The sequence below is a fragment of the Solea senegalensis genome, linkage group LG3 (assembly GCF_019176455.1).
Source record: "Solea senegalensis isolate Sse05_10M linkage group LG3, IFAPA_SoseM_1, whole genome shotgun sequence".
In the NCBI taxonomy this organism is placed as follows: Eukaryota; Metazoa; Chordata; class Actinopteri; order Pleuronectiformes; family Soleidae; genus Solea; species Solea senegalensis.
Window position 1 is genome coordinate 20,854,234 of NC_058023.1, and position 20,414 is coordinate 20,874,647.

General features: G+C 40.7%; 2 protein-coding genes across 2 annotated transcripts; both read left to right on the top strand.

Annotated features, from left to right (window-relative positions):
• The first annotated feature begins 3,054 nt into the window (after positions 1 to 3,054).
• On the top strand, positions 3,055 to 11,034 carry LOC122766634 (extracellular calcium-sensing receptor-like). Its single transcript, XM_044021660.1, has 9 exons — positions 3,055 to 3,304; positions 3,463 to 3,757; positions 3,849 to 3,935; positions 4,162 to 4,353; positions 5,304 to 5,573; positions 5,634 to 5,837; positions 8,639 to 8,858; positions 9,571 to 9,687; positions 9,797 to 11,034. Exons 1-9 carry the CDS (start codon positions 3,057 to 3,059, stop codon positions 10,690 to 10,692), a joined length of 2,529 nt encoding a protein of 842 aa, XP_043877595.1. The 5' UTR covers positions 3,055 to 3,056; the 3' UTR covers positions 10,693 to 11,034.
• A 2,019-nt stretch (positions 11,035 to 13,053) lies between these two features.
• On the top strand, positions 13,054 to 18,947 carry LOC122766635 (extracellular calcium-sensing receptor-like). The gene is made up of 8 exons (XM_044021661.1): positions 13,054 to 13,317; positions 13,477 to 13,765; positions 13,846 to 13,932; positions 14,515 to 14,706; positions 15,672 to 16,205; positions 16,680 to 16,882; positions 17,248 to 17,249; positions 17,857 to 18,947. The coding sequence occupies exons 1-8, from the start codon at positions 13,067 to 13,069 to the stop codon at positions 18,747 to 18,749; spliced, it is 2,451 nt and encodes an 816-aa protein (XP_043877596.1). The 5' UTR covers positions 13,054 to 13,066; the 3' UTR covers positions 18,750 to 18,947.
• Positions 18,948 to 20,414: the final 1,467 nt, after the last annotated feature.

Here is a 20,414-nt window from a genome sequence, read left to right on the forward strand (position 1 = left end):
CCTACTGTGTGTGCGCCGACGTTACAATACAGTTGAAACCAGCAGTTTATATAATATATAAAAAGACACATATGCTTTTTTTCTCACTGTCTTACATGAAATCAGACAATCACTTTTCCTGTTTTAGGTCCGTTAGGATTACCAAAATTATTTCTATTTGCTAAATGCCAGAATAATGAGAGAAGGAATTTTTTAGACTTTATTTTATTACTTTCTTCAAAGTCAGAAAAAAACAATTTGGGACAGCCCAAATGAAGATGTCATGTCTTTGGAAGCTTCTGAAGCTTTAATTTCCAGATGCCTGAAGGAGCCAGGTTCATCTGTTCAAACAATTATACACAAGTATAAACACCATGGGAATGTCTAGCCATTATACTGCTCAGGAAGGAGACGGGTTCTGTGTCCCATAGATGAACATGCTTTGGTCCGAAATGTGCATATCAACCCAAGAAAAAAAGCAAAATACATTGTGAAGATGCTGGCTGAAGCTGGTAAGAGTGTGGCATTATCCACAGTGAAACGAGTACTGTGCCGACATGGGCTGAAAGGCCACTCTGCCAGGAAGAAGCCATCACTCAAAAAGAAACATAAAAAAGCCAGATTACATTTTGCCAATGCACACAAGGACAAAGACCTTAATTTTTGGAGAGTGATCTGACGAAACTAAAATCAAACTGTTTGGCCATAATGACCATCGTTATGTTTGGAGGAAAAAGGGGGAAGCTGGCAAGCCTTAGAACACCATCCCAACTGTGAAATACGGGGGTGGGAGCATCATGTTGTGGGGTTGTTTTGCTGCAGGAGGTATTGGTATACTTCACAAAATAGATGGCATTATGAGGAAAGAACATTATGTGGAAATACTGCTTCCAAAGACATGACATCTTCATTTGGGCTGTTCCAAATTGTTTAAAGGCATAATAATATTAGTGTATGTAAACTTCTGACTTTGAAGAAAGTAATAAAAAAATGTCTAAAAAATATAATACATAGCCAGACACCAGCTTCTGGCAGTGTTCCTGAGGAATCTTAGCCCATTCCTCAGGGGAAAAGGCCTCCAGTTCACTAATATGTTTGGGTTTGCGTGCTGCAACCGCCTGTTTTAAATCCCACCTTGAGACTTTCAGTGGAGTTCAAGTCAGGCGACTTTAATGGCCACTCAAGTATCTTCCAGGACTTCTTCTGAAACCAAACCTTGGTGGACTATGCTTGGGATTATTGTCTGGTTGGAAGGTCCAATTACCAATGCCCAAGCTTTAGACAGCTGTCACCCCGGCAGTTTGCCCCGCCCCCTCCTCCGCCTGCCTGCCGGCCCTGATTACACACACCTGCTCACTGCTCAATTAAGCCATGTGAACTTAAAAACATTCTGTTTACTTGTTTCAGTGCCAGTGTGTTTCTGTCCATGCCAGATCACCAGAGCTCTTCGTCACAGCCACAGTTTTGCCAAAGAATCCACAAGTTTTCGATCCTCTTAGTGACACTTTTGTTAGTAAGTTTTCTTATGATAGCCTTTCTGCTGATACCTTAGTTAACATTTATAGCCCTTTTGTTTTCCTCCTAGGGAGAGATATCTGTTCTTTTCACAGCCATTTTAGGAACTCCAATCACTACGATTGTGATTTATTTTTATTTTCTTAAATTTGATTAGATCCAATCATTTAGATTGTGTTTTGTTTTCAACCACATTCTCGGTTAGGTAAAGATCGCCAATCATTAGGATTGTGCTTTTGAGTTAGTTTCCGTTTTGAAGTGTTTAGAGCTTTGTTTTCCTCCTTTTGGAGAGTTTTCTGTTTTGAGTTTCTGGTGTTAACCATAGTCAGAGTTAATTAGTGATTTTTTGTTTCTTGTTAATAGTTCCGCAGCGTTTCTTTTGAAGTGTGCTGCATTCCCCATTTGTTATAGTTTTTCATAGCCTCACTTTTGTTTTCCCTCAGTAAGAGGATCTTTGTCTTGTGTTTTGCTAATGAGTGCTAATAAAGATTATTAAAAGCCCTCTGCGTCTGAGTCCTCTCTGAACCAGCTTGTCAACAGCATGGGATTTTCTCCCAGGATTCCCTGACACTTGATTGAATCCATTTTTTCCTCCACACGCTAAAGAAGCCCCAGAGCATCACTGTGCCACTGCCATGCTTCACTGTAGACAGGGTGTTCTATGCTTTTCCAGACATACCACTGATCCATTGGCCTGAAAACTTCCAGTTTTGTTGATTTGATATAGGTCAGTAATTAGCTATCTGGGACAAGGGTCGCTTTTTTGAGAAGGGGTTTAATAACGGCTACTTTAAAAGTTTGGGTCACATATCCATTTAATAAGGATATATTAATTGAAATTCATATTAATATAGAGCTGTTGATTAAAGGAATCACATGTTTAAAAGGCAAATTGATAATGCACATTTATACGGGAGAAATTGTCTAACTGTACACCTGGTGCTTCTAAAGCTTTTGTGCTAAAAGATGAATCAGTACCACTATGAGGGAGGAAATGATCATTGTTTTCTATTTGATATTTTATTCACAAAGGAGTTCATAAAGTCGTTTAAATTGTTTAAGTTATCAATGTCAATACCATAAGTTAAAACTAGAGTGATGCCTTAATTTCCTGAGTGAATTGGTTTATTCACATGTTGAGCCAAACCAACTGATTGTAACAGCGAATTAAATGCACAACTAAGACTATCATGGTCAACATCGAGATGGATGTTAAAATCCCCTAAAATTATGATTTTGTTTGTCTTTAGTACTAACTCTAATAGGAATTAAGAGAACTGTAATTTGAACTCTGAATAAGGTGTAGGTGGGCAATAAACTTTGACTATAATAATAGTTTTTTTGCATTTTCCAACTATGATGAGAAAGAATGAGAAAAGGGCTTTCAAAAGATAAATATTCAGGTTTGAACTTTAGTTCCTGATTGTGGACTACTGTCCAATCCAAAGCCACACTGTCATTAACAAGATGCAAGACTCAGAAGGTGTGATACTATAGCCTTTATAAAGTGCCTTATCGTTTGCTCTGTCCCTCTCATTCTCTCTTCAGCCCAGTGAAACATTATGACTTCACTTGCTTTATTGTCTTTGCTTTACTCTCTCAGTGTCCTCACTTTAACTGATAGCTCACTTTCTAGCATCACCACTGCAGCTCCACCAGCAGCCTCAAAGTGCACTTTTCTAAACAGCTTTCAGCCAGGATTTGTGGTCCAGGGTGACTATGTCATAGGTGGGATTTTCCCCCTTCATTATAATGTGAAAATATCAGACCTTAATGGCACCTACAGACCACCACCAATACATTGCAATGGGTGAGTTTCATAGATGATAATGGGAGGATTATACTTACTTTTTCCTGTAAATCATGTCTAGTTTTGCACTGTTAATATAAAATGGAGTAGACTGAATGTGTTTATAATCATTAGAGTTGTAAAAATGATTAGGCTATATTCATCTGTATCGACCACAGATTTGATCCCAGGGCTTTCCGGTGGGCTCAGACTATGAGACTGGCAGTGGAGGAGATAAACCAGAATCCAGTGCTGTTGCCGAATCACACGCTGGGCTACAAAATCTTTGATTCATGTTCATATGCATATCCACTGACAGGACAGAGAGCTGTTTTATCAATGCTGAATGGGGTGAGTGAGGAAAACTCTTCTATGTGCACACATGCCTCGTCACTCCTCGCTGTGATTGGGCCTTCTGGATCTGCTCAGTCTATTGTTGTGTCAAAAATCCTGCAGCCATTTAGGATCCCCACGGTAACAGCAACTTTTTTTTAATGTTCATTTTTAATGACATCACAAAAATGTCATTCTTTTCTCAGTAACACTGCGCTCTGTTTTTACACAGATCAGCTACTTTTCCTCATGTGCATGTTTGTCAGACAGACAGAAATATCCAACCTTCTTCAGAGTAATTCCTAGTGATTACTACCAGGTAAAATGTAAAACATGTGGTCAATTATTGTTTTCAGTAAAAGCTTGACACATTTACTACATCAATATTTCTTTGTTCTGCCAAACTTCCACGGTTTATTTTTTACAGAATACAGGCATAACAAAAAAACAAATCATTATGAAGTTATTGCTTTTCATTTGTTCAAGTTGTTGACGTCTGTGACATGAAACTGTGTGAGTTGATTGTCTTTTTCTGTTGAGCCCAGGTGAAAGCCTTTGCACGGCTGCTGGTGCACTTTAACTGGACTTGGGTGGGGCTGCTGCGAGGAGACAATGATTATGGCCGCTTTGCTGCAAAAGGTTTACTGAGAGAATTACAGGAAACCAAAGTATGTGTAGCATACCAAGAAATGATTCCTCTGCCCTACAATCGCCAGGCGGGACTTAGGATAATGAAGGTATGAAAACACTGTGTGCACCGTTTACTTCAACCTTTAAATGCTGAGTGGTCTGTATTTATATAAAGCATTTTTAGTGTTGATGACCAGTCAAAGCTGCTTTACACTACAGTTTATGTTCACCAATTCACATACATTCACACATTTATACATTGCATCTATGTGGAGCGCATTTTATTGTGTCACACATCTTTCATACCCATTCACACACTGCTGGCACAGTAATGTGAGGTTAAGTGTCTTGTCCAAAGAAACATCAGCATATAGACTCGTGGAGCCGGGAATCAAACCCTCAACCTTTCAGTTGAAAGACGACTCACTTTACCACTGACCAATCACCCCTTTAATGTGTTCTTACCATAATATAAAATAATAACACCCTCTGTAACAGCCCCTAGGGCTGGGTAGAGTGGCAATTTGATGCTATAAAAAAATTAATTAAAGGTCGTACAGCATTAATGAGCTTTTGTTTCTTCTGAAGACCCTTTTGTGTTACTAACACATATTAACACATATATTAAAGCTCATATGTGTGGACACCTACTGTGCTTTCAATCAAAAATGACAAAAGAATCAGAATTGCAAAATGTGATACAATGTCCAGAAAATTAAGAGGGTCATAACACGAGGACGATGAATAGTGTCACAGGTGAAACTATTGGGGCAGAGCATAAAATGTCAATGGTGTGAAAATACAGTGTGTGATGTCAAGAGACAATGTTAGTACCAAAATACAACAAGAAGATGATGAATCATGTAAACAGAAACATGATTTGACTTTGAGAAAAAAGTATTTTTTTCAAAATGAACACCTGAAACATCGGCTTATACTAAGGTCGATACTAGAAATACTAGTTATTTTTCACTGTGTACATCTGAGTTTTTCTTATTGTTACTCTTTTGTCTCCTTGTAAAACCCTGTCATCTACATTATCTGACCCTCTATAAAGGTGATGCGTAGCTCTACTGCAAAAGTGGTGGTGGTATTTGCAGGTGAGGGGGAGATGACACCTTTCTTGAGAGACTACATGACTCAGAACATCACTGGAATCCAGTGGGTGGGGAGTGAAGCCCTAATCACGGCATCAGTCTTTTCAGGGAGAGAGTATTACCCTTACTTGGGAGGAACCATTGGGTTTGGCATCAAAAAAGGTCATATTTCCAGACTGGGTGACTTCCTGCACACAGTAAACCCTAAGAGGTATCCTGACAATGTCCTGGTGCATGAGCTGTGGGAGTCTCTGTATGGTTGCAGTCCTTTTCCATCCTCTGTCACCCAGATGCCGTCCTGCTCAGGGCAGGAGTCTCTGCTGGAACAGCACTCAGCCTACATGAATACATCCAGCCCTAGAGTTGCCTATAATGTATATAAGGCTGCATATGCCATTGCTCATTCCCTGCACAACCTCCTTCTCTGTCAGCCGGGGAGGGGACCTTTCCAGAACAACTCATGTGCTCAGAGCAACAACGTAAACCCTTGGCAGGTACTGTATAATCCACTATTGTTTTACCATTAAAAACTGTGTGCCAAAGCCCAATGGTGGGCCTTGTAATATTGTAATAAATATTAAATATTAGTGTTAAATATTCTACTTTGTCAGTATGTGACATCCAGCTTCCGGCAGCGTCATGGGCGGCAGCCTTCCTCTGTGTCTTGCCTCTTTTATTTACTTTTTAAACTACTTTTCTTATATTTTTCCAGTTTAAATTGCTCGTTAAGTTATTTTGACAGTAGAAAGATGTGGCTTTGCACATTCTTTTTTGTTTTTCTTGCACTTGGGATACTTTTTCCGTGCCAGAGCCCCGTCATGACAGAGGCGAACCTGGGCTTCATTGTTTACACCAGGGATCAGCTAATCGGAGTCCGTATCGCATGGCCGGCAAGAGACATGAAATCCCTGGGGAACACTGTAGGAAATACTGGGGCTGCAGAGCCGGGAGGAGACAGTGGCTAAGAAAGAGGAGATACCATCCGTGCCTTCCTTTTTCAGTTATGGGAAATGTGAGATCACTGGGGAATAAGATGAATGAGTTAACATCACTTTCAAGGAGCGAGAGTGTGTTTCATGAGAGTTCTGTTATGTGCTTCACGGAGACATGGCTACACGACAACATACAGGACTCGATCGTGAGCTTCGCCGACTTTCAGTTGGTGCGGGGGGGACAAGAGTTGGACAAGTGGTGCATTCCTGGACACATCATGGTGAAAGAGTGTGTGTGCAGCCCAGACATCGAACCAGTAAGTCTCCGTCCATATTACCTGCCCAGAGAGTTTTCCCAGGCAGTTATCATTGTTTACATTCCCCCCTCTGCAGTCGTGTCACAAGCTGCTGACAAGAACTCTGCCCACTTTTAAAAAGTTTGTACACTTTAAAACTAGAAAAAATAAAACCCCGGATCTGCTGTATGTCAAGGATACATACAGCTCAACAGCTGGACTTAGAGAATGCATAAATGGATATAACTTTTGCACTGACAATATAATCCCCACCAAAACTGTAAGCTGTCTCCCCAATGATAAACCCTGGTTGACAAAGGACATTAAGGCAGCAACAGGAAGAAGGCTGCATTCAGGAGTGGAGACAAGCAGGAGTTAAAGAAAGTGAAGATCGAGTTGAGGGAGAAGATTGCAGAGGGCAAGGAGTGTTACAGGAGGAGGCTGGAACAAGCTTCAACATAACAACTTGAGGGACGTGTGGAGTGGTATGAGAACCATCACTGGTGATGAAAGGAAGTTCAGCCAGTGGATAGAAGGAGACCTACAGCGGGCCAACAAGTTAAGTTTGATTAACTTGCCCACACTGGATTATAGACTACGTGACATTTGTGAGGCTATACGGAACATCACATTAGACATCATCGGGAGCAGCACAGGAGCACCACAAGGGACTGTCCTTTCTCCTTTCTGTTCACACTCTACACCTCGGACTTCAGCTTCTGCTCACAGTCCTGCCACCTGCAAAAATTCTCTGATGACTGTTATCATGGGCTGCATCAGGAGAGACCAGGAGGCTGAATACAAAAGTGTAATGGACAGGTTTGTGGAGTGGTGTGGACCAAACCACCTCCAACTCAACCTAACAAACGAAGGAATTGGTGGTGGACTTTAGGAAACAGAGGTCCTGTCTGAACCCCGTCTACATTAATGGAACTGACGTGGACATTGTGGATGAGTACAAGTACCTGGGCGTCTACATTGACAATAGACTGGACTGGACAAAAACACTGATGCCTTCTTTAAAAAAAGTCAGAGCCGCCTGTATTTCCTCAGGGGACTCCGATCCGTCGACATCTGCAGAAACATGCTGCTGATGTTCTATCACTCGGTGGTGTCTCGTGTAATATTCTACTCTATAGTGTGCTGGGGCAAGAACAGACTCAGTAAACTCATAAGGAAGGCTAGTTCTGTCCTAGGAGAGGAACTCGAGTCTAGTGGAGGTGTCATAGAGGAGGATGCTGAGGAAACTGCTCAGCATCATGGAAAACACCTCTCACCCCCTGTACGCTACACGAGAGTCCTACAGGAGCACCTTCAGCCATAGACTGAGACTTTTGGACTGAGCTCAATATCAACAACATATTTCAGTATTACAGTTCATTACTATGTGCAATAAATCTCAATTTAATGTGCAATATTTTATTTATTGTATTTCAATATTATTGCCTTTATTATGTCCACTATCATGTGCAATATATCTAGATTACATCATGTAATTTGTGCCACTCTTTCGACACTTATTTTGACACTTTATTTTTACACTTATATTTCACTTTTGATGTTCTTTCATGCAAGCTTATATTGTAATTTTTGTACTTGTTATTATTGTAATTTTTGCAAATTTGGAGCAACCTGGACCTCAAACCACGATAAATATCTCCCATTTACCAAAGTCATGTAGCATGCTGTACATATGATAAACATGTTTTGTATGTTCTAAAAAATCTAAATTAAAAAAAAAATATATATACATATATATGTATGTACATATATATATATATATATATATATATATATATATATATATATATATATATATACATACATAAATATTAATGGAATGTGTTTATGAATATTTTTGTTTATTGTACACACATGATATTTTAATTTCCATGTGATGTGCTAACTTTAATGTTATGTTACAGTTCTACGACTGTACAAATTTAGGATTTTTAGGGGCCTTAAAACCTCAAAACGATGAATGAAAGCTCTGCCAGACAGCATTCTACTGAAAACCTTGTTTAAGTCAATTCAGTGTTTCATTTTGTGCATTCCGTTATTTTTAAGCTGCAACACTACCTCCAGGAAGTGAACTTTCAGATTGCTGGTGAGGAGGTGGACTTTGATGCCAAGGGCGACTCTGTACCCTATTATGATATTATCAACTGGCAGAGAGGCCCACAAGGAAACATTGAATTTGTCAATGTGGGTTTATTTGATGGAACCAAGGCTGTTGGAGAGGAGCTGTTGATCCAGGAGGACGGGATAATGTGGACAGGACATCAGAGTGAGGCAAGCTGCTCACACTATGTTTTTACCTTCATCAGATGCCAACTGTTGAAGTTCTGTAGATTGAGATGGAGGTAAGTCAGGTGGACAAAACAGACTTGATCTGATACAGGGTCATTTGTTTTCATACACAACAGAGATTCAAAGCCCAGCTGGACTCTGATGTGTTTGGTGACCATCTAGCCAGTGTTATTTATCTCATGGAGCTTTCTTTATGGAATGTAAGAGTGAATGGTTATTTGTCTCTGTGTGCTGGACTGGTGACTCGTCCTGGGTCTGACCCCGCCTTTTGTCCTTTGTCAGCTGGGATTGGCTCCAGCTCCCCGCGACCCTCATGTGCAGGATAAAGCAGTAGACAATGAATTAATCTTTCTTCATGACATTAAAGGCTTCTGAAAGAGCTCTCATAGATGTATGTATAAATATATTTAACAGAAACCCCGGGGTTATGGAATAGCTTATGGGATGGAACCCAGTCCTCAGTGTCCAACAAGTTGTTTGATGACTACCTGCATATCTGTAGACTAGACTGACATATTCAGAACAAATATATCTAACCAACATAATACTCAAAACTGTTAAACACAGTTGAGAAACTAGATAACAAATACTTTATTGACAAGTGGTTTTGAGGAATTTTCCATCTGTTAATAGATTAGCCAATAACATTCACCAATATCAGCACATGGTCTCTCCACTCTAGGTGCCAGTGTCTGTGTGCAGTGCCAGTTGTCTTCCAGGCTTCCGGAAGGCTGTCCGTCGTGGGGAGCCTATCTGCTGCTTTGACTGTGTACCATGTGACAGTGGCAAAATTAGCAATCAGACAAGTGAGTTTGATCTGAACAATAAAATATCAAAGCAAATCCATTCTTACAATTGTAGTACAGAAATAATGCAATACTGAAAATTATTCATACTTTCTTCCCTTAGACTCAGTAGATTGTACAATTTGTCCTGAGGACTTCTGGTCAAACAACGACAGAACAGCCTGCATCTCCAAGAAAGTGGAGTACTTGACCTTCGATTCATTGGGAATAGCCCTGACAGTGATGTCTGTGGTGGGCGCCTGCTTCACTCTGGCTGTCTGTGGAGTCTTCTTCTGTCACAGACACACAGCCATCGTCCGTGTGAATAACTCTGAGCTCAGTTTCTTCATACTGTTTGCACTGACTCTGTGTTTCTTGTGTTCTCTGCTTTTCATTGGAAAGCCAACATATTGGTCCTGCATGCTGCGCCACACTGCCTTTAGTATCACATTTTCACTGTGTATTTCCTGCATCCTGGGGAAGACCCTGGTGGTACTGGCTGCATTCACTGCCACCAGGCCAGGGCACAACATCATGAAGTGGCTGGGGCCTAAGCAGCAGAGGACCATCATCTCCAGCTGCACTCTGGTTCAGGTGGTTATCTGTGCTGCCTGGCTCTTTGATGTTCCACCGTTTCCATCCAGAAATACACAATATGAACATTCAAAGATCATACTGGAGTGTAGTGTAGGCTCTAGCCTGGCATTCTGGTGTGTTCTTGGATATATTGGTCTGCAGGCCTGTCTGTGCTTTGTATTGGCTTTTCTGGCCCGAAAATTGCCGGGGAACTTCAACGAGGCCAAGTTCATCACATTCAGCATGCTGATCTTCTGTGCTGTGTGGCTAGCATTCATCCCTGCTTATATCAGCTCCCCTGGAAATTATGCAGATGCAGTTGAGTCATTTGCCATCTTGGCCTCCAGCTTTGGCTTATTGTTCTGTCTGTTTGCTTCAAAGAGTTACATTATTTTACTGAAGCCTGAAAAGAATACAAAACAGCACCTGATGGGGAAAGAAAAGAAATGATGAAACCCAAATTAACCCAAAGCTATTGAATCAGTAGGAAGTGGATTTATAGATTTCTTTCAGTGACTTATGGATAACTAACCATTAAAAAACAACAACAAAAAACAAATGTAATCAATGTTGTTTTGATATTGATTTATTTACAGGATATGAATCTGTAGTGACAAGTTTGCGGAATTGATCCAAATCACAAGGTACATTATCTCGAGACACTTTACATCGTAAGACAGACTACTCACAATATTACAGTCATATTATAATTAGAATTACATTATGTTATATGAGAATGCCACATTGTACACATAATGGGGGTGGAGTGGCTCAGTGGTTAAGACCGGTACCCTGTGTGCGAATGACATCATGGTCGCAATGGTCGCAAGTTTGAATCCACCCCTGGCTGATGTACTCAATTCCATTGTAAGTAGCTTTCGATAAAAACGAAAGCCACCACTGTGGCAAAGTGGTGGTAGGTGAGAGGAAACCAACAACGCCACCTCAGGGAATTACACCCCTAGGAAATAACTAAATAATATAAGTAATTTATGTCTGGGCACTGCCATTACGCGTGGTTGCTGATTGAATTTCTCTGGTGATTTCAGGGCACTGGCAAAGAATGTGGATCACATACCCCAACTTGCCACACAACCAATGTGTGCTTGAGACAACATGTGCTTTGCAAATGTGAGCTTTTATGAGTTATTCTATTCAGGGGTATGAATACATTTAAGATTGCATAAGTCATTGAAAGTAGGATATAATTGTGAATTTGGGTAAAATCTTTTTTTGCAAATAAACCTATAATGCAACTCTGTATGCAATTGATTGATTGATATATTTATAATGTTGATGTGGCAAACACTGAAACGGAGGCGGTGCAGACGAAGGAAGTGAGGAGGGCTAAGTGCGTTCGGTCTCTCCTCAACAAGATGGGTTAGCTAAGACTGCGGATTACATTGAGCCATATGGAGTACTGTGCCATGATAATGACGGAGACATGGCTGGACTCAAATACCAGATGATACTTTCGAGTTAGCCGGCCGCATTATTTACTGAGCAGACCGCAACATCAACTCTGGTAAGAGTAGAGGTGGGACTGTGCATCTACATAAGCAACAGATGGTGCACCAACACCAGAACTATTGAAACACACTGCTCTCTAGGCATCTAATACCTGATGCTGAGTTGCCAACCCTTCTACCTACTGAGGGAAATCACATCAGTCTTAATAGTGGCTGTCATACATTCCACCACAGGCCAATGCCGATTACAACTAGCGTTGGACAGACTGAAGAACAGTTTTTTTAACAAGCAGTAAATGTTTGAAACCCACTCCTTCATAGATACTGTCACCACAATAATTTAAAGTCTAAGAATTTCTTTCACTGTTTTTATCATAGTTTTTTAAGAAAATGTGTACATAGTCTTCAGCCATTGTCCATGTTATTGTCCATTGTGTTTATTTGCATTTTTGTATCACCATCACATCGTCTTGCAGCTGAACAAGACAAGTCTTAACAAACATTTGCAGACAAAACAAATGGACATTCATGTAAGACTGTGGGATGGAGCAGAAGTCATTAGTCATAACAGAAGTCATAACATTACAACAAAGATTCATTCTACTTTAAGTTCAAGATTTTGCACATTTCATGTTTTAATAAGTGCACTGAATTTTCATTTATTTTTATATGTTGATACAACACACGCTATATTGCCAAAAGAGTTATTATAGTGTAGAAACTTTGATTTGGGAAATCAGGAAAGTGTATTCCTAGCCCTAAAGCATTTTTTTGTTCTCCATTTCTCTTGCTGTAAGTGTTGCGATTAAAACATGACAGAGTATATCAAGATGTGTCTGTGGTTTGAATTAGAGGCACCAATTTTCAGTCTTGGAAATTCAATGAAAGGTTATGGAGAAGTCATTGAAATGTCATGGAAAACTATTGTTAAAAAAGTATACGAACCCTGTGAAAGCCTAAGGTGATTGAGGCTGCTTTTGGGTGGTGGTGTCTCTATCTTGTGTGCTGTGTTGTCCTGAGCACCCATTGATCTTCATTCTGGCATGTGTGTGTGTGTGTGAGTGGGACTGTGTGCAGGTGTGAATCAGGGTGACCCACTTGGGCTCTCCTCACCACAGGTAAGCCTCAGCCCTAAATTACCCTTGCCCTATTTTAGCTATCATATGGTGTTTGAATGGAATTAAGATTTCTGTTGGATGGAACCACTAGTTCCTGATTGTGGACTACTGTCCAATCCAAAGCCACACTGTCAATAATAAGATGCAAGACTCAGAAGGTGTGATACTGTAGACTTTATAAAGTGACTTATCGTTTCCTCTGTCCCTCTCATTCTCTACTAATCCCAGTGAAACATTATGACTCCACTTCACGCTTTATTTTCTTTGCTTTACTCTATCAGTGTCCTCACTTTGACTGATAGCTCACTTTCCAGCATCACAAATGCAGCTCCACCAGCAGCATCTAAGTGCACTCTTCTAAACAGCTTCCAGCCAGGATTTTTTGTCCAGGGTGACTATGTCATTGGTGGGATTTTCCCCCTTCATTTTAATCTGAAAAAACCAGACCTTAATGGCACCTACAGACCACCACCAATAAATTGCAATGGGTGAGTTTCATAGATGATAGTGGGAGGATTATACTTTTCCCTGCAAGTGATTAATTATATTAATTTTGCACTCTTAATATAAAATGTAGTAGACTGAAATTGTTTATAATCAAAAGAGTTTTTATATTAACAGACTACATTCATCTGTATCAGCCACAGACTTTATCCCAGGGCTTTCCGGTGGGCTCAGACTATGAGACTGGCAGTGGAGGAGATAAACCAAAATCCAGCGCTGTTGCCGAATCACACTCTGGGCTACACAATCTTTGATTCATGTGGATATCCACTGACAGGAAAGAGAGCTGTTTTATCGATGCTGAATTGGGTGAGTGAGGAAAACTCTTCTATGTGCACAAATGCCTCGTCACTCCTTGCTGTGATTGGGGCTTCTGGATCTGCTCAGTCTATTGTTTTGTCAAGAATCCTGCAGCCATTCAGGATCCCCATGGTAACATACTTTTATTTATGTCAATCATCACAAAAAAATGTATTCTTCTCTCAGTAACACTGCACTCTGTTTTTACACAGATCAGCTACTCTTCTTCATGTGCATGTTTGTCAGACAGACAAAAATATCCAACCTTCTTCAGAGTAATTCCTAGTGATGACTACCAGGTAAAATGTAAAGCATGTGGTCAGTTATTGTTTTCAGTCAAAGCTCGACATATTTACTACTCTGTCATCGGAAATAATAATTACAACTACTTTTAAAGCTTTAAACTGTAAAATTAAATCTATGAATAAACACTGGAACACTGAGAAATGGATTTAAATGTATAAGTTTTCCTCTTTCTTTTACTCTATCTTCTTTTCAGGTTTGGCAATTATTATAATATTATATGGTCAGATGACAATCATCAGTATATTAAAATGTTCGTGTATTGTTATAATCTTAATTATTGATATTTGTCTTTTTCATTGTTAGTCTTCCTGCTTGTTTTAGAGTCATAGAAACCATTGCACTGCTTACATTTTATTTAGATGGAACGTTGCTTATATGTATTGTCCCTAACAAATTATACATCGATATATGTTCTACCACACTTTCATGCTTTATCGTTAACAGAATACAGCCATGCTATAACAGGACACAAAACCAAATAATTTATGAAGATATTACTTTGCATTTGTTCAAGTTTTTCATGTCTGTGATATGAAACTGGGTGAGATGATTGTTTTTTTTTCTGTTGAGTCCAGGTGAAAGCCATTGCACAGCTGCTGGTGCACTTTAACTGGACTTGGGTGGGGCTGCTGCGAGGAGACCATGATTATGGCCGCTTTGCAGCAAAAGGTTTACTGAGAGAATTACAGAAAACCAAAGTATGTGTAGCGTACCAAGAAATGATTCCTATGCTCTATACTCGCCAGGGGGGACTTAGGATAATGAAGGTATGAAAACACTGAGGGCACTACTGACTTCTTCTCTGCTTTAAACTACAGTTTTTGTCATTCACCCATTCACATGCATACACTGCATCTATGTGGAGCACATTTTTTCTTTCATACCCATTCACACACTGCTTGCACAATCATGTGAGGTTAAGTGTCTTGCCCAAAAAAGCATCAGCATGTAGACTCTTGGAGCTGGGAATCAAACCCTCAACCTTTAATTTGAAAGACAACTCGCTCTACCACTGACCCTCTTTAATATGTTTTTAGCTTGTTGTTTAAGATAACATAATAACACCCTCTGAATCTCTAGGGGCAGGCTACAGTGGTGATTTGATGCTATAAAAAACGTGCTGCCAACACATTAACACGTAGAGCCTTTAAATCTACTTTTGTGGACCTACTGTCATTAACTTTGGAGACTCAAGGAGAAAACTGTATTGTTGTCTCACTTTCATCCATTTATCTCATGTGGCCCTTATTAGATCCAGAGAGGAGACGAAGAGAGTAATGGTGTGAATTCTGACTCTCTGAATGTATAAAAAATAAAACCTTTACTTAAGAACATCACTTAACTAAGTCCACAATAAGTCAGTACATGTGCCTACAATCAAAAATGACAAAAGGATCAGAATTGTAAAACATGAGACAATGTGCAGAAAATGAAGAGGGTCATAACAAGAGGAAGATTAATAATGTCACAGGTGAAATCATTGAGGCACAGCATAAAATCTCAATGGTGGGAAAATACAGGGTGTGAAATACAAAATACAACAGGAAATCATGAATCATGTAAACAAAAACATGACTTCACTTGTTTTCTTCAAAATATCGACTCATACTAAGGTCGATAGTAGAAATACTAGTTATTTTTCAACGTGTACATCTGAGTTTTTTCTTATTGTCACTTTGATTTTGTCTCTGTGTAAAACTCTGTGATCTACATTATCTGACCCTCTGTAAAGGTGATGCGTAGCTCTACTGCAAAAGTGGTGGTCGTATTTGCAGGTGAGGGGGAGATGACACCTTTCTTGAGAGACTACATAACTCAGAACAGCACTGGAATCCAGTGGGTGGGGAGTGAAGCCTTGGTCACAGCATCAGTCTTTTCAGGGAGAGAGTATTACCCTTACTTGGGAGGAACCATTGGGTTTGGCATCAGAAAAGGTCATATCTCCAGACTGAGTGACTTCCTGCAGACAGTAAACCCTAAGAGATATCCTGACAATGTCCTGGTGCATGAGCTGTGGGAGTCTCTGTATGGTTGCAGTCCTTTTCCATCCTCTGTCACCCAGATGCCGCCCTGCTCAGGGCAGGAGACTCTGCTGGAACAGCACTCAGCCTACATGAATACATCCAGCCCGAGAGTTGCCTATAATGTATATAAGGCAGTATATGCCATTGCTCATTCCCTGCACAACCTCCTTCTCTGTCAGCCAGGGAGGGGACCTTTCCAGAACAACTCATGTGCTCAGAGCAACAACATACACCCTTGGCAGGTACTGTATAATCCACTATGTCTTTACCATTATAAACTGTGGGTCAAAGCCCAATGGTTGGCCTTGTATTCAGTAGGTGGACCTCAGACCAAAATCACTATCTCCCATTTACCAAAGTCATGTAGCACACTGTACATATGGCAAACATACTTTCTGTGTTGCATCTCTATTCTAAATTTTTCTAAATGACACATATTTCATATATTTCATATACATATTAAACATATTTTATGAATATTTTTAAATTGTTTATTGTTCCATTGTTGACACAGCAGGATATTTTCATATATCAATTTCCATGTGATGTGTTCACTGTAACGTTATGTTACATTTCTACCACTTTACAAATTTGGGCTGTGATTTTAAGGGGCCTTAAACGTCAACACACTGGGAAGCTCTGCAAGACAGCATTTTACTGCAACACTTGTTAAGGGCAATTCAGTGTTTCATTTTGTGCATTTCTTAATTTTCAAGCTGCAACACTACCTCCAGGAAGTGAACTTTCAGATTGCTGGTGAGGAGGTGGACTTTGATGCCAAGGGCGACTCTGTACCCTATTATGATATTATCAACTGGCAGAGAGGCCCAGAAGGAAACATTGAATTTGTCAATGTGGGTTTGTTTGATGGAACCAAGGCTGTTGGAGAGGAGCTGTTAATCCAGGAGGACGGGATAATGTGGGCAGGACATCAGAGTGAGGCAAGCTGCTCACACTGTGTTTTTACCTTCATCAGATGCCAACTGTTGAAGTTCTGTAGATTGAGATGGAGGTAAGTCAGGTGGACAGAGCAGACTGGATCTGATATAGGGACAATTGTTTTCATACACAACAAAGATTCAAAGCACAGCTGGACTATGATGTGTTTGGTGACCTTCTATCCAGTGTTGTCCTCATGGATCTTTCTTTATAGAATGTGAGAATGAATGGTTGTTTGTCTCTGTATGCTGGACTGGTGACCCGCCCTGGGTCTGACTCCACCTTTTGTCCTATGTCACCTGGGATTGGCTCCAGCTCCCCATGAACCTCATGTGCAGGATAAAGCGGTAGACAATGAATGAATCTTTCTTCATGATATTTAAAGCTTCTGAAAGAGCGCGCACATATTTACAGATAAATATATTTAACAGAACCACAGGTTATGGCTTAGCTTATGGGCAGGAAACCAGTCCTCGGTGTCCATTGTAACCATGTGATGATCAAAAAGTTATTTGATGACTAACATCATACCTGTAGTCTAGACTGACATCTTCAGGCCAAAAATACGTATCTAACCAACATAAAACACTGTTGAACACAGTTGAGAAACTAGAAGTAACAAATACTTTATTGACTTTGACAAGTGGTTTTGAGGAATTGGCCATCTCTTAATAGATTAACCAATAACATTTAACAATATCAAAACATGGTCTCTCCACTCTAGGTGCCAGTATCTGTGTGCAGTGCCAGTTGTCTTCCAGGTTTCCGGAAGGCTGTCCGTCGTGGGGAGCCTATCTGCTGCTTTGACTGTGTACCATGTGACAGTGGCAAAATTAGCAATCAGACAAGTGAGTTTGATCTGAACAATGAAATGTCAAAGCAAATCCATTGCATTGTAATGGATTGTAATGAAATACTAAATTGTTTATACTTTCTTCCCTTTAGATTCAGTAGATTGTGCAATTTGTCCTGAGGACTTCTGGTCAAACAACGACAGAACAGCCTGTATCTCCAAGAAAGTGGAGTACTTGACCTTCGATTCATTGGGAATAGCCCTGACAGTGATGTCTGTGGTGGGCGCCTGCTTCACTCTGGCCGTCTGTGGAGTCTTCTTCTGTCACAGACACACAGCCATCGTCCGTGTGAATAACTCTGAGCTCAGTTTCTTCATACTGTTTGCACTGACTCTGTGTTTCCTGTGTTCTCTGCTTTTCATTGGAAAGCCAACATATTGGTCCTGCATGCTGCGCCACACTGCCTTTAGCATCACATTTTCACTGTGTATTTCCTGCATCCTGGGGAAGACCCTGGTGGTACTGGCTGCATTCACTGCCACCAGGCCAGGGCATAACATCATGAAGTGGCTGGGGCCTAAGCAGCAGCGGACCATCATATCTAGCTGCACTCTGATTCAGGTGGTTATCTGCGCTGCCTGGCTCATTGATGTTCCACCGTTTCCATCCAGAAATACACAATATGAACATTCAAAGATCATACTGGAGTGTAGTGTGGGCTCTAGCCTGGCATTCTGGTGTGTTCTTGGATATATTGGTCTGCAGGCCTGTCTGTGCTTTGTATTGGCTTTTCTGGCCCGAAAGTTGCCGGGAAACTTCAACGAGGCCAAGTTCATCACATTCAGCATGCTGATCTTCTGTGCTGTGTGGCTAGCATTCATCCCTGCTTATATCAGCTCCCCTGGAAATTATGCAGATGCAGTTGAGTCATTTGCCATCTTGGCCTCCAGCTTTAGCTTATTGTTCTGCCTGTTTGCTCCAAAGAGTTTCATTATTTTACTGAAGCCTGAAAAGAATTCAAAACAGCACCTGATGGGGAAAGAAAAGAAATGATGAAACACAAATTAACCCAACACTATTGAGTTAGTAGCAGTTGCTCTAAAGAGCTACATTATTTTACTGAAGCCTGAAAAGAACACAGCATCGATGGGGAAAGAAAAAAAAAACATCAAACACAAATGAACTCAAAGCTATTGAATCAGTAGCAAATGGACTTTAGATTTTTTTCTGTGACTTATGGAGAACCAACCATTAAAACACTTTTAATCAATGTTTTTTTGATATTGATATTTCTTTACAGATATGACTCTGTAGTGTTCTAAATTGATCCAAATCACAAGGTACATTATCTCAAGACACTTTACATAGTAAGACAGAATCCTCACAATATTATCGAAAAGTCTTTTTCAGTAACAATAAATACACTAAAGAAGCTAGTACAAGATCAAAAATTAGTGTAGTCAATTCTAGCTAATGTACACTACAGTTTTGCTATTCACCCATTCACTCACTCTTTCATTCTGCACATCTTTCATACCTATTCACAACCTTACTGGCACAGCCCTCAGGGGCAATGTGGGTTTAAGTTTCTTGCCCATGTAGACTAGAGTCGGAAATCAAACCCACAACCTTCCAGTTCAAAGATGACTCACTTTACCCCTGCACATCATGAAAATTGTCAGATGGTTGTTGGGGATCAGCTCATTCAAGATGGAGTCCTAAACATCTTGGATGGATACCACATGGCCCTTTGCTCAAAGACAAAGAGGGTCATAAAACTCAGTCTCTAAAGATCCCTTATCTTCCATCAGTTGGAAACCTACCTCAGGTGTCACTTTGTGACATGTGACCCCGTGTAACAAACAGAACAAAGCCAGGCTTCCCCTCCTTTCTCTTCTCTTCTCTATCTCACCGGAGGACACAGACTCCTCTGCTCTCCCCTGTCCTTCTGGGTGCACAGACCTCTACTCTTCAACTGAAGATCCTTCAGCACAGAGCTAAACAAGCTTCCAGCAGCAAGAGAACCCTCTCTACTGATCTTCGAGCTGGCCCGCTCATAGCAGCCTGCTATCCTCCCATCAGAGGCAGCGACACCATAGCCTACCTAAGAATCAAGCAAGGATCCAGAGCCAGGCCAACTTCAACTAGCTAACTTTGTAAGGAGGAACCCGAGCAACAGACACCAGAAACACAGTCAACCATCTACCGTTCCTGGACCAACAGACAACACATCAAACGGACACTTTTGCATCTTTTAAGGACTTGGTAACGTAACTGGGCCTAGCAAAGCATCACACTACTTGGCTAAGCATAGACAAAATGTTGTATTGAGCTTACTTGCTCAGACAAAGTGTCGTTGTAATGCCTAGATTTAGGTTAATATGATGTTAGTGATGTCCATGCTTCTTAGCTTTCAGCTCTAGATGTACATGCTTCTAACCTCTCATCTAAACCTGGCATCTCAGTTTACAAAAGTGGTTAAAGCCCACATAGACCGGAAGCTCCAATTAACGCTGCGTTTCAGAACAAACAGTTCAGCCACTGCTGAGAAAATAGTGTTGTATTGTTTTCCTGGGCTCTGCTAAGCGGATCGGCACTTCCTTAATTTGATGTCGTCATCAAAAATCCTCACCACTCCTCTCACCACCGTAGCGCCTCCTGGTGCGGGCACTAGTCCGGGCACATCCGGTTGCGTACATTCAACCGCAGAAGAAGAAG

Bases quoted from the DNA above. Each gene is read 5' to 3' on its own strand.
- LOC122766634 (XM_044021660.1), top strand. From the start codon at position 3,057: ATGACTTCACTTGCTTTATTGTCTTTGCTTTACTCTCTCAGTGTCCTC. The intron at 3,758-3,848 runs GTAACAGCAACT...GTTTTTACACAG, and splicing joins AGCCATTTAGGATCCCCACG to ATCAGCTACTTTTCCTCATG. The intron at 3,936-4,161 runs GTAAAATGTAAA...TGTTGAGCCCAG, and splicing joins TTCCTAGTGATTACTACCAG to GTGAAAGCCTTTGCACGGCT.
- LOC122766635 (XM_044021661.1), top strand. From the start codon at position 13,067: ATGACTCCACTTCACGCTTTATTTTCTTTGCTTTACTCTATCAGTGTC. The intron at 13,933-14,514 runs GTAAAATGTAAA...TGTTGAGTCCAG, and splicing joins TTCCTAGTGATGACTACCAG to GTGAAAGCCATTGCACAGCT. The intron at 14,707-15,671 runs GTATGAAAACAC...CCCTCTGTAAAG, and splicing joins GGGGACTTAGGATAATGAAG to GTGATGCGTAGCTCTACTGC.